Source organism: Zootoca vivipara, chromosome 3 (genome assembly GCF_963506605.1).
Source record: "Zootoca vivipara chromosome 3, rZooViv1.1, whole genome shotgun sequence".
In the NCBI taxonomy this organism is placed as follows: Eukaryota; Metazoa; Chordata; class Lepidosauria; order Squamata; family Lacertidae; genus Zootoca; species Zootoca vivipara.
Window position 1 is genome coordinate 40,001,148 of NC_083278.1, and position 14,240 is coordinate 40,015,387.

The following is a 14,240-nucleotide window of genomic DNA, read 5'->3' on the forward strand; positions in this document are numbered from 1 at the left end:
AGGGATGGCATGCCATTGGCAGAAGCATTTCAGCAACAAAGGGGGCTGCATATACTGCATGAATCTTCAGCCCCAGAAGCATTTAAAAAGCAATGTGGAGTACAGGACTAGGGATTCAGTGTTCAGGTTTTTGTATGCCCAAAAATGTTGGTAGACAGGTGGCAGAGTTGTAGGCGTGCATTTCTTCAAGAATCAACTGGTCTGTTTACTATCAGCAATGTGAGTGGCAACAAGCCAAAAATATTCCCTTTCCCACTGATGCAGTGACAGAAAGAAAATCACCCTCTTACACCCTCGTGCTCCTTATTTATTTATTTTTACAATCAATAATTTAAAAAACTGATAAAAGTGCTCGTTTTTCATAAATCTTCATAGGACAGTATTAACGGAATGGTTTACTTGCTTAGGCCTCTACGTAAAAATCTGGGAGTTGCTCTCAAGTAATTGGAGTGATCTTGTAGAGTTGAAGCATCTATGCTGCTCCTAGGTTTCAAGGTCAGGGCCGGGGCCTGATAATTAGGAACTGGTTTCAGCTATGAAAAGCACGTACACTAAAGAGCCTGAAGGTTCTAGGTGTTAAGTCTTCTGATTGGTTTGGGGCACTCTACCTCAGTTGCTATAATTTTTACTGTTAGGCTAGCCGTTGCTCCCTTTTCTCTTTTCTCCATTTAATTTCCATTTAGTCTCTTTTTGGCTTCCTTGACTTTTTTATCTGGGAGATCATATTTGCTATGCTATGGATTTTCGTTTCTGAATCACTGTTTTGTGGTATGTATAGGATTCAGAATTACCTTTGTTATTTTAGTCTGATTTATATTACCTGAATATAGCTATCAACTGCACTTTGGTCCCCCTTACATGCAGTTATTTTTATTCCATTTTCTTCTTCTTCTTTTTTAATAGAGCTATCTTATTTCAGATTGGATGCAAGCCTTGGTACTGAATCCGGTTCCTAATTACTTGCTACTGAGTAATCGACTAACCTAAGGCTCAGAGAGCATATAGCTCTTGGTTTTTTAAGCTTTTGCTTCTCTGGAATCTTAGGGGTGTCCAGTAAGGTATGGGAGTCTCCTTGCCCAGACTAGATAAGGCGTGATGGCAGTATACTTTGCAAGGTTGTTGGCAGCCCTGGATGTTAGACACCAGCTGACCCACCAAGGGTGGGCTCCACATTTTAGGGGCAAGATCTTTGCAGGTGGTATTGAATGAATCCATCCTGTCAGAAGAAGAATTTCCATTTATGCAAAACAGGACCTTTCCCCTCCTCTCCTCCTCACTCCCATGCACAAATCTGGAACAGATTTTGGACGGGGAGGACATTCTATTGCACAAGCAGAAATCCTTGCACCGGCTGAACATTCGCTTAGCGTTATGTTGGATCCACCCATCATTTACTAATTCTTGCAAACAGGGCAAATGCAAAATTCTGGTATATAAAGCAAGGATGATAGTGATTTATTTATTTATTTAATGAGATTTCTACACCTGGTGATGTTAAACCGTTACCTCTGAGAGGGATGCATCAACTTTAGAAGGAACTTTCAAGTTCAGCCATGGCTGATACTTTTGTAGCAGAAATGTAGGCCTATAGAATAAAGGAGATGGTTAAGCAGTGGTCCATTCCTCAAGGTACAAAAAAGAAAATTAAAATGCTATTTTTCACTTACCTGTGCCTATTACATTTGACGCTACTACATACTGTACAGGTGTAACCTTGAGGATATAGTTCTTGCAGTTCTAATTGCTAAGAAAACAAACAAGTGTTCCATTACTCATAATCCTAAGGATATAATTAGGCATTGGCCGTGTTTGATGATTTGGCAATGAAACTAATCACGTAAGCAGAAATGTTGACAGAACAATAAAACACAGAAATAAATACTGAAACAGTCTGCATCCCCCCCACCCCCAAAAAACAAGACTTGTAACTTAAGCAAATATTCACACCACAGCACATCTCAAATGTCTTGAAATCAGGCTACTCTCCTAAACTCATTCTACTTTCACCTTCCTGCTCCTTCCCACAATCTTATCTTGCTGCTGTCCAACTTGTGGAACAATGCTTGGTCCAGCTGAAGCACCTACCAAATGGAAGAGAAGTCCCCCCCCCCAATTCCTCCTTCCAACATGGCACCACACCTTCCATACTGTTCCGGAAGGTCCTCCAACCCTCCAGAACTGATCTGAGAGGGACATAGGTGACTGCAGAGGGAGGGGGAAGGGGAAATGACAAAAATTGCCTCTCCTTCTGTTACATAAGCTGACACTTCCACTAAATCAAATGCCATTCCACAAGTGGACAGCAGCATTGGATTTCTTCCACTACCTCTTCTACCTATGAATCTGTCTAAAGCAAAGGGGGGAAAGGCAGCAATGCCAAACCTCAGCTGGGGTGAAAAAGGAGTGAGATGAAGACTCTACTACAGGCTCTTTCCCCTTCTCACCAGCAGCTTCATACCAGGACAGTCTTTTCATTTATGGCAGAAGTATCAGTGATGCCAAACCTTGGCTGGTGGTGAGGAGGAAAAGTGCGCCTAAGAATCCTCTCACACTTGGAACTTCATGCCACCCCCTACAGTATCCCAACCTTTTCTTCAATTGGTACTTTCCTTCCCGCCCCCCACCCATGAAAACTATTCTCTCACCCCCAGCTGGGTTTTGACACTGAAAAAGTAAACCCAGCTTTCCCTTGAAACTGTACACAGCATCATTTAGAAATATTTGTACATGCACAGACCCTCCATCTCTTCAAAATAAGCATGTGTGCCTTTTGCAAATACATTTTGATGAGGCATATGTTCCATACAATCTACAAATATTTCTATCTTTTTCCGTAAAATAAATGGCATCAAATAATTTCATTAAACGTCAGCCTTTTAACTAATTGAATCTAAATTTGTATATTACCCAAGGCTCAACATAGGTACTTTTTGAGATATTGAAGTGGGCCAAATGCAGTATTTAATAAACAAAAATGCTGTAAACTTGCAGCAGCATCAACTAAAAGTAGTTCTTGATCATTAACTAATGTTTCAGTTAAATTTGCATAAACCTAGTGCTCTGGCAATGATAAAAGCAGTATTCAGTAGTTTCTTCCATACGAGGTATCAAAGCATACTAATGAAGTTATACGTTACCTTGGTTTTATGTTTTATTGTAAATAGGATATTGGGTAAGAGGGAATCTGGTCCTAAGGAACAATAGAATGTGACAACTCCCGCCACAAATGACCAGAAGGTCATGAGAATGTGAAGATACCTCAAAAATAAAGAGAAAAATTACAATCTACAAAGCAGCACAAAAATGTATATCTGGTTATGTTTCTACTACGAACTTTGGAAACCATATTCAACACTACATATACTATAACAGAAATGTACAGAGCTATCAAGACAATCATATCAGATGCTGTTGGACTCTGATTTCCATCAACCCCAATCAACTTGACCAATGGGCTACAACTCTCATCATTCCTGACCAACCACAAATTCTTCACACTTGTGCTAAATGGTGAAGAAACTGTTTGCTTACTTCAGTGCCTAACCTAAAAGTGCCAAGACTTAGGAGCCTGAATGGGAATGAGCATAATGCAGTAAGTGACTGTGCAGTATCTAAAGTCATAAATGTTAAAGAGATACGGGTACTCCTCCAAAATATCAGAGTCATTGCTGCAAAGAGACCATCATTAACAGTTGGGATAGCTTAGCCCAGTGATGGGCAACCTTTTGAGCTTGGTGTGTCAAAATTCACCAAAAAACCGAGCGCATAACTCGGGTGGTGTGTCACTTCGAGAAAAAAACCACAATTTCACGATATTTATAGTTTAAATAACAAAAACATATAATTGTAATATATAACTGTATTTAATAAACCAAAAACTAATTATTTAACCAAACCAAACCAAAAAACCCTTATTTATCCCAAAGTGCCCATAGTTGTTGAGCTTTTTGGGGGAGAGCTGCTGACCAAAGTTTTGGAGGTTTTTTTTGGGGGGGTGCAAAAGTTGCTTTGCTTTTGTGGGGGGGGTGCCTCAAAGCTGCTGCGCTTTTGTGGGGGGAAGAGAACAGAAATAAATGACAAATAATATCTTCGCTGGAACTAACACGCAGCACCGACATAGTCTGCCAAAGCGCAGAAAAAGCACACAGACCCAATCATAGTCTGCCAAAGCGCCAGAAAAAAACAGCACAGAAAGTGTTAAAAAACCAATCTCTGGCTACCAGCAGCAACAACAACAACAAGGTTCCGGGTTTTAACAGCGGAGACAAGCTGTAGGAGGAGAACAAATGGGGGGGGGACAACAACAACAACAGCACGAATGGGCTGATGGGGCGCGTGCCAGCAGTGAGGGCTCTGCGTGTCACGTCTGACACGCGTGTCATAGGTTCGCCATCACTGGCTTAGTCTGTAGAGAATGAGACTCAGCTTTTGTAGGTTTGAGCCCTACATTGGGCAAAAGATTTCTGCATCGCAGAGTCAGACTATATATGACCCTCACTATCCCTTCCAACTCGACAGCTCTATGATTCGAAGTAATTATTCTAGACTCAGCCCCCGAATGGTGCAAATTCACACACAATGTTCTTTGCTCACAAGCAGTATTTTGATGGTGTTACAGGAGGGTGACAGATCCTTGACACGGAGAAAGGAGAGGCTGCAGCAAAGAAAAGTGTTCTTGTGAAAACAGGTGGGGGTAGTGGTTGGTAAAAACAATCCCCACACGTGCAATTTCACTTAAGCGAGGGGAGGCGAACGGAGGTTAACGTAACGTAAAGATAGCCCTCCTTTCTGCTTATTGAGTTTTGTGTCCTACATTTACTCTTAAAACATAGAACCCGAGCAGTTTACTAAAAAGGGTTTATCACGCCCCTTCCACAGCCGTTCTTCCGGCTACACCTTGCACTCCCTCAAAAGGGGTGCGCTTTAGTTGACTGGTGCAAATACATTTCGACCTGAAGCGCCTCCCGGGAGCAGGCTCGTGCGCTTCCGTGACGGGGAGCACCCCCAGTGCGGAACCCGCTTCGCTTCCCCCTTCCCCATTACCGGCTGAGCAGGAGCGTCGCCGCACTGAGCCCTAGGAGGAGGCAGCAAGAGAGCGGGTACTGACGGCACGTCTCGCGCAGCGCCTCCACGCCGCGCACGCGCCGGCACAGCTTCTCCCCGGCCGCGCGCACCCGCCTCATCGCGGAGGGGGCCGTGGCGGAGCACGCGACCCCGGCTGCACCTGCGGCCCCCGCTGTCAAGAAAACACCCGGGACTCGGCGCTCCCGACTTCCGCTTTCTCTCACGTGACCTGCCTATTTCCCCACCCCGCTTTCTCTCACGTGACTCCCCCCCCCGCGGTGTTTTCTACGCGCAAAAGAGGCGGGCCAATGTTGCCATGTGTCTCAGGCAGGAAGTTGGCGCCGAGCGGCTCCCCGAAGCGCTTTTTTCATTTTGGTTCCCCTCGGTCTCTCCCCTGAAAAGCGCAACCCTCTGCCCGCCTTGACACCCTATTCCGTGGGTAACGGAAAAGGGCGGGGGAAAGAAGCGGAACCGCTGAAGCACTTCCGCCCATTCCTGCAGACTTCCAATTTTGTAGAGGAAGTAAAAGCGCTCAAAATGGCGGCACAACGAAAGCCGGGATCGGGGGAAGTAAGGAAACATTCGCCAACTCTAACAAGGATATGCAGCCCACATTTCCATCATAGCTGCCAAGTTATCCCTTTTTTTAAGGGATTTTCCATTATGCTGAATAGGCTTCCTCGCGAGAAAAGGGAAAACTTGGCAGCTATGATTTCCATAGGTCTTGTGTGCTATTAAATAGCCGGCGCAGCGTCCGAACAAGCACCCTTGGCCACAAAGGAAGAGCCAGTTCGCATCATTGCTGCACCCTTTAAGGACAAATAATAAAAAACCAGCCAAGGATGCTCCGGTACCTTCAGGAACGGAGGTGCCGACATCTATATAACGTCAATGCTTGTTGTGACCTAGCCTGTTGTCAGATGCATGTTACTGTCCTTTACAGCGAAGGCTGTAAAGGACAAATAAGCCTCCTCGACTAACCTAAGTAGGGTAATGATTCACATGTACTCCAGCTCCTTGTAGAAAATGGTGGGATAAATAACACCCTCTAATAATGGCACCAGCTGAGCAACTTACTCCAACCAGGCGCCGCCCTCACACTTCCCGGTTACAACTGCCATCACTATTAACCACAGCCATCCTTACTGCGACTGATGGGAACTGGAGTCTTACCACCTGGAGCAAATCAGGTTTGGGACAACTCCCCCTCCCCGGCAATTGGCATGATACGGCCGCCTTTCCCTGGCCCACCCCTTTTTGCTAAGGGTAGCCTTGTCCATGTTGCTTGAAATGACAATTGGAAAGGGTCGACTGACATAAGTTAAAACAGCCATCCACATCGTCGGAACAACAGGAAGGACATGTCCACAAAACTTTTACATAAGGCCCCTCCCCACCCCGGAAGACTATGTTGTATGACTGAAAAGGCACACTGCAAATGCTAGATGGCATAAAATTGATGGGGATTTTAAGTACCGTAGCTGCTTCTTCATTAGCCATTTCCCCCAGCGGTGGGAGGGAAGGGGCACGATTTTTCTCATTTCCAATGATCACACAAGTCCCATTCTATAACTGACTACAAATTAGTTAAATAAAAAAATTCCTTCAGTAGCACCTTAAAGACCAACTAAGTTTTTATTTTGGTATGAGCTTTCGTGTGCATGCACACTTCTTCAGATGATGGACTTCCATTTCATGCGGCTCAATGTGGTGCCTTCCATAGTTCTGGTTACAGGTAGGTAGCCGTGTTGGTCTGGATCGAAGTAAAATAAAAAAATTCCTTCAGTAGCACCTTAAAGACCAACTAAGTTTTTATTTTGGTATGAGCTTTCGTGTGCATGCACACTTCTTCAGATGGTGTTCTTCAGATGGCTCTGAAGAAGTGTGCATGCACACGAAAGCTCATACCAAAATAAAAACTTAGTTGGTCTTTAAGGTGCTACTGAAGGAATTTTTTTATTTTACTTCGATCCAGACCAACACGGCTACCTACCTGTAACTACAAATTAGTTGATACCTATGAATGAATCAAAAGCAATCCCTTCTGAAATCAGAGGTATATATAAACTCTATGCACCACTGCTTAGCAGCATCTCCAAATTACCGCTCTGCTTACACCATTTGAGCAGTAGGCCTAGCATAAATACTTGCTATTCAGTGAAGACCAACTCCAACAGCTGGAACACTTTTTACTTGTCGTTCCTGCTAGACAGCAATAAATTAGTCTTATCTACCATTACAATCCCATTACAATAGGGACCCAGGTGGCGCTGTGGTTAAACCACTGAGCCTAGGGCTTGCTGATCAGAAGGTCGGCGGTTCGAATCCCTGTGACGGGGTGAGCTCCCGTTGCTTGGTCCCAGCTCCTGCCAACCTAGCAGTTCGAAAGCACGTCAAAATGCAAGTAGATAAATAGGAACCGCTATAGCGGGAAGGTAAATGGCGTTTCCGTGCGCTGCTCTGGTTTGCCAGAAGCGGCTTTGTCATGCTGGCCACATGACCTGGAAGCTATACGCCAGCTCCCTCAGCCAATAATGCGAGATGAGCGCGCAACCCCAGTCGGTCACGACTGGACCTAATGGTCAGGGGTCCTTTTACCTTTATCTTTTACCATTACAATACAAGCCCATTCTGAAGATCTGGTATTAAATATTAGGCAAACATCCATCTTCTACTTATCAGATTTAATAAAGCACTACAAGAGCTAAGCTCACCTTGCCCATTTGTCTCCTTCATTCCTGTAGTATCTCGTGCAGATGTTTTCATTTCATTTAAGCACTTTACCCAGGATCAGTGTTAAATTCTTGAACAAATTAATCTACATTTGACTTTAAATATAACAAGCATGGTCTCTGTGCACCTAAAAAATTCTCATGTATAATCCCAATAACGTCAGCAATGCTGGTGTTGAGTTTGTGATATGGCAGTTATAGCTGCAAGTTCTCCAGACTATGCTGTTATAGAATTTTAGAACCCGTACATTAGACACAAAGTGTAGCCCTTAAATGTTATTTAGCTGTGAGAATCTGAGACTCCATTTGAATTTAAAATAATCATTTCAACAAAATGAAACTATAAAAACTAGCATTTCAAGAATAGTAATGGTGTAGATGTGAAAAATGTTCTAGAACAGAGGTTCTCAAATGTTATACTCCCAGGCCCCACCTGCAATGACTAATTGCTAAGGCCCAGCAATCACGGAATAGTGGTGAGCCGAGCTAATCACAAAATGTTGGCAGCATTTGAGATAATCAGATGGCAATCAGACATAATTTTTAAAAGTTATTAAATCCAACTTTGTAAATATCTAAATTCTTGGACACAGCATTTTCCTTGTGGCAAGGAGCTCCACAGCTCAGCTTTCTGCAAGTTAAGTACAGACCTAAGTACAGGCTATTGCAGGCATCCCCAAACTGCGGCCCTCCAGATGTTTTTGCCTACAACTCCCATGATCCCTAGCTGAGGACCAGTGGTCAGGCATGATGGGAATTGTAGTCCAAAACATCTGGAGGGCCGAAGTTTGGGGATGCCTGGGCTATTGCATAGCTGCCAAGTTATCCCTTTTTTAAGGGATTTTCCATTATGTTGAATAGGCTTCCTCGCGAGAAAAGGGAAAACTTGGCAGCTATGCTATTGTGGCAGCCTCCCCTCAGTTTGCTGATCCAGAAGCTCTGGAGGTCTTTTCACATTTATCCCTTCTCACCTACACATCTGTTATTTTTACTCACCTTTAACTTTTTCCTTTCACTCAACTCATATCGCCACTCAAACTGCAAGTTTTATTCATGCCTCATTTTACATTTGTTTCTTCTTGCTATAATAGCTGCTTATGCACTTGCTTTCTTTCCCAGTTTATTATTTAATATGAAAAAAGGCAAACATTAATATTTTTATTAACAAGTTTGGAGACACCAAATTTGGAGAGAACTGAAATATAAAGAAATTGCAGACTATTCTCTACCAGATCCTAGGGAAGAGGAATAGCTGGGGGGGGGGGGGGCAGGGCGCAATAGGCACCACAGCCTGGGGGCAGCACTTACTGTGGGACCTGACCTGCAGTGTGCCCAAGCCACATCTCTCATGGGAGTGACGTGGTGGCTCTAGCACCTGCAGGCTCCACGCTTCTCCAATAGGCAGCATGGGGCTTGCGTCTGCCCACAGCTTCCCTCTCAGCCGCCCTACAGCTGAGGGGGAGGCAGCAGCGGACTAGAGTGGTTCTATTGTTATTTAAAGAATGTAGTAAAGGAAAAGGGACCCGACCATTAGGTCCAGTTGTGACAGATTCTGGGGTTGCGGCGTTCATCTCGCATTATTGGCCAAGGGAGCCAGCATACAGCTTCCGGGTCATGTGGCCAGCATGACAAAGCCGCTTCTGGCGAACCAGAGCAACGCACGGAAACGCCGTTTTACCTTCCCACTGTAGCGGTACCTATTTATCTACTTGCACTTTTACATGCTTTCGAACTGCTAGGTTGGCTACTGCTAGAATGTAGTACCAGGATGCAATTTAGGGTTGGGAATCTACCCCATTAGTAATTGGGGGAAATTCCCTTTAGATTGCTATCCAAAACAGCATACTACTGCTTTGTCCTACTTTTTGAGGAATTTATAGTTGATTTTTTTGCACATTTTATATTTTCTTTATGTAAATTGTTCTGATTGAGTTTTGCATGAATCTTATAATATGTATCATGTTCTATGATTTGTATATTTTGCATACTTTTTAAATGATCAGATCCAGACTTCTGCTTCTAGAACATTGTATTCTTTGGCCTGAGCTTCCTCTTCCTTAAAAACAGTTTCTGGGATTGAGGGACTTCTCAAGAATAGTGAGGCACTGTGAAAGGCTGTAAGGGGAAACCAGGACACAATACACACATATACTTCCATTTGCAGAAGAGGCTCAAATCCAGCAGAGGCGTCACCAAACAAAGGGAGGAATCCAATTGTTCCTCCTAGAAGTATTGCTCCAGTGGGAGGCATCCATAAATAGAGGAGGCAATTTTTGCAAACTCCCCCTGCAGTCTGCCCATCCCATCTGTTCTGGAGGAATAAGCAGCTTTGAATCAAGCCTCGTGTACTTGCTTACCTGTAATCCATTGCCTGAGCCACGCATCCAGAACAGCAGAGAATCGTGCCACCATCTTCAGGCAATTCTCTTATTTAAATATTAGGATAACATGCCTCTTTATATATAATGAAGCTATTTCATTTCATTTAAGTTGAGCATTGTCCCAAAAGGAATGCTGTTTTCCAACAATTCTTAATAGTTCAGTACTTCCTTTACTACATCTTTTCAGATAATTCCAAACATGTAATATTTTCAGAAAGCAGAACTCTCCTTTTATCTTAAAGTTTTGTTGGGAAGGGGCTTTCATCCAGTGATATAATGGCTACAAAAATGAGTAGTTTTATTGGCACACTAAGTGGCAGCACAGTTGTACTCGGGTCACTGGCAAAGACCTCTGTTTTAGCAGCCACAAGTTTCTGTGCAAGATGAAGACTGCAGCATCCAGCCAGTCACCTTCAGCTTTTATCCTCTAATTTCAGAACAAAGCCAGTGTAGAAGACCCCTGTTGGGTCAGTTTCAGAATTGCAAAGTTAGAGAAGCTTCACATTTCTGCAAACAGCCCATGCAATCTCTTTACTCGATCAAAGGTTACTTAACATATTATGGACATATTACTATTCAATTTGTACAAGATTCACATTTTTGTTTTCAAGACACGTGTGTGTTTAGCTTGTATTGTAATATGAAATGTTTACAACTACCCCTTCAATCTACTTCATATAACATAACTGAATATGAGAAGCATATGTACAGGGAATGTAAAATATACAGAAAAGCTTTTTGAAGCTTTCCAAAAGAATCATCTTTGTTTATATACAAAAGGGAATTTCACAATGCCTTTAAGGCATTTCTTTTCTCTTCTCTTTTCAGCAACTGAACTAGTTGTCAGCTCAAGTTACTTTCTATAAAAAAGTCCATCAAACATAGCTGCCAAGTTTTTTTAAAGGGATTTTCCATTATGCTGAATAGGCTTCCTCGCGAGAAAAGGGAAAACTTGGCAGCTATGATCAAATGTACATATCCCTACTTAATTTTCTCCAGCCCTCACCAGAAATATTGCTATCAGCTTTACTTGCGCTGAATGGCATTCTATGCAAAACTGGGAATAATTATATCAACACAAGTTCATGGGAAATAGTCTGTATCTTAAAGAGAAAAATTAAGTTGTAGTAATAACTAGCATAAACTATCTTCGTCAGTTCTGGAACATAAGTACTCATTAGTATAAGTTAGCACAGAACTGAATACCACCAGAATTTCTGCTACAACATAACAGTAAATCTGTGTTACCATGCTAATATAATGTATGATATTCCATATAAGCATCACGTCCCAATAACTTCACTAAAACTTGATGTAGTCTGTAAAATCAACACCTAAAGTGACCAATCAAAGATAATCTAAAATCATGATTCAGCACCTTTAGTTTCTAATTGTGAAAGCTTATTCCCTTCACATATTGTTTTAAAACTTTCAATGTTAACATTTCTTTTTAAAGTATCGTTTTTCACAATACAAGTTTCCACATGCATTTTACTGTCGCTTTTTCATTATAATGCTAAAAAAACTGCACCAATGTCAGAACAGTGCAAATAATATTTAATTGTAAAAGTCATAATGGCTTGAATTCATCATTATTTAAGAACACTGTCAAGATTCTGGTACTTATTACTCACCATTGCTTTACAAACTATACAGACCACTTCCAGTCAATTTTAACATGCACCCCCACAACCCAACAATTTTTACAGCTGAAATTGAGGACTATCTGACCTCAATTTTATCTTGCATATTGTCAAATTTCATTTTGCATTTGCATTGACTGAGTACACAATTCTGAAAAACACCAATTTTTTAATTTCCCTTCTTCCCCAAGCCAAAATTAGTGATGCCTGAAAGCCTACAAGAAGTTTGTTTTCCAGCAATGGGAGAAATGTGGAAGATTTAGTCAGAAGGTTTCTCCCTCTTCCTACACCTCCATTAGATATCAGATCAAATTTGGCATAAACACCTTGACAGTGTTCTTCATAAGACTATGACAGTAAAGATGCCAGTTGGCACAACAGCCTCATTGAAGGGAGCATTTAAACCTCCTTGGCACTGGGACTGCCAGCACCAAGGATTACAATATAATCAAAGTTGTATTTAAGGCTACATTTAGCAAACCTACGTTCCATAAGCCTCATCCTATCAAATTTAAGATTTCAGAAGCTGATGCAACACTCATGTTTCTTACTCAAATATGGAAAGTAGAACTTTACCATGGGCAGTATATGAAACTGTGGCAGCAGGTGTCGCATTAAGCAGTGACTTTTTACCATCCAGCCACTTAGTTTCTTCTTATCTAGCAAGGCACATTTACATATTCCCATGAATACTTGACAAATTTTAAATTACACTTTATGTCCCAGCTATCCCAGTAATTGACATACAATATACTAAAATGATTTATTAAGGTAACAAAAATTCAATTAATGTGAGAGACAGACTACTGGAAACCACTATTCTAAAAAATGTAAATACAAGTAAACATACTGAAATGTGTGCGCACGAGTTTTTAAACCAGAAGATTTCTGCACTAACACACATTTATATTAATGACACATAAAAAAAATAAAAACTTTATTACAAAAATAAGTTACACTTGCCTCCAGCTTACAGTATAAAACAATTTTATTTGCAGGAATGCAAAATGATTGTTTGCAATGAGCATTTAACATATGACATCTATTTTTTGTTAATTTTTTTTTCATTTACTGGGGAACTGGTGTGTATAAAACCTTAATTCGGTGTCTCAGTTCTTATTGTGGTGCCTACGGGTATGTAACAACTGCAGTATCCCTTTGGGAAGGGTATAAGGGAAGCTCTTTCTGCCAAGCACATGTTAAATCATAGTTTTATTTATCTTACCTATGCATATTTAGACTTGACAGAACTTTTTGGAAGGGTGATTCAATAGAGGATGCTTCACCACTTAACACTCACTGTCATCAAGGTGCTTTAGAAAATTAAAACATAGCACAAATGATTGTATTCTACTCTACAGGTTATCATGATCTGCATAAAGAGAAAATGGAAAGCTGATCTGCTTGTTTTTACAGCAATCAGCAATAAGAAATGCACTAATGAGAAAACATACCTTTACCTAAAAAGCTAAACTACAGCCATATACTATCTTCTATGATTTATGAAAAACTTCAAAAAATCCAAATGTCAGGCTTCACTGTACAGTTGTCAGTTTTAGTCTGACCTTTTATAAAGGGACACTGCAGTATTTAGTACAAGTTGCTGATGCACTTTTTAAACATTTGATGTCTTACAAAAAGTAACATCTTGCTAAACTATTATACATCCAAATAACTACAATATCTGAAGAAGCAAGGCTGCTTTTTCAGCCACAAAATACGACAAAAACAAGGCCTGTTATGATGAACAGGAGGGATTTTTTTACAAAGCCTCTGAAATTAAAGGCAACTAAGAATGTTACATTTGGTATATATTTTACCCTCATGTCATAATTAAACAAGCCTTGATTTTATCTACAAAAAATTTCTATGTACAGTACAGATAGGGTATAGTTCAATCCTCTGCTACTGAGGTAGTTAACCAACCCTTTAAAAAAGGTTCTGAAAAGAACCACTATCTGGAATGCCTGACTAACCAGCTCTGATGATTACACCTGAAACTGCTGTATCTGAACACATTTCAAAGTGATTACTATATAGACAACCATGATTAACCCTTCATAAGCAGAAATAAAAAGTTATGGATGCCAATTATGATATTCACCTATCACTGCAATAGATTTCTCAGTGCAGTTAGAGAATACCACTTTTGGAATCCATTTTAAAAACACCAGGGAAAGGTCTACTTTAAGTAGATGTTTTTGTTTTGTTTTTTTGTTTTTAAGAATTCATTATTTAAGAGGCCATGCTAGAGATAAAGAATTTGTTGTACACATTGGGAAAAATATTAGCTTTAGATTTATAATTTGCACTGCAGAGAAAACTTAATAGAAATTCTTATCAAAGTCCAAGTGTCCCATATTTGATTCCATGATCTTCGCACGAAGAATCTTCTACAAAATAATTTGCTCCTATACAGC

General features: G+C 41.2%; 2 protein-coding genes across 6 annotated transcripts in view; both read right to left on the minus strand.

Annotated features, from left to right (window-relative positions):
- The window catches only part of SNX14 (sorting nexin 14), a 34,644-nt gene extending 27,765 nt beyond the window's left edge, over positions 1–6,879 (minus strand). Inside the window, exons 1-4 of the mRNA XM_035109451.2 lie at positions 5,044–6,879; positions 3,138–3,258; positions 1,668–1,744; positions 1,507–1,585 (exon numbers count right to left, since the gene is read on the minus strand). Coding sequence (XP_034965342.2) covers positions 1,507–1,585; positions 1,668–1,744; positions 3,138–3,258; positions 5,044–5,183 — 417 coding nt within the window. The 5' untranslated portion in view covers positions 5,184–6,879. The remainder of the gene's footprint in view (positions 1–1,506; positions 1,586–1,667; positions 1,745–3,137; positions 3,259–5,043) is intronic.
- Positions 6,880–11,713: 4,834 nt separating this feature from the next.
- Positions 11,714–14,240, minus strand: part of SYNCRIP (synaptotagmin binding cytoplasmic RNA interacting protein) — a 21,214-nt gene continuing 18,687 nt past the window's right edge. For all 5 annotated transcript variants that reach the window (XM_035109449.2, XM_035109448.2, XM_035109447.2 and 2 more), the window contains exon 12: positions 11,714–14,240. This exon is cut by the window's right edge. The gene's annotated coding sequence lies outside the window, so the exon portion shown is untranslated.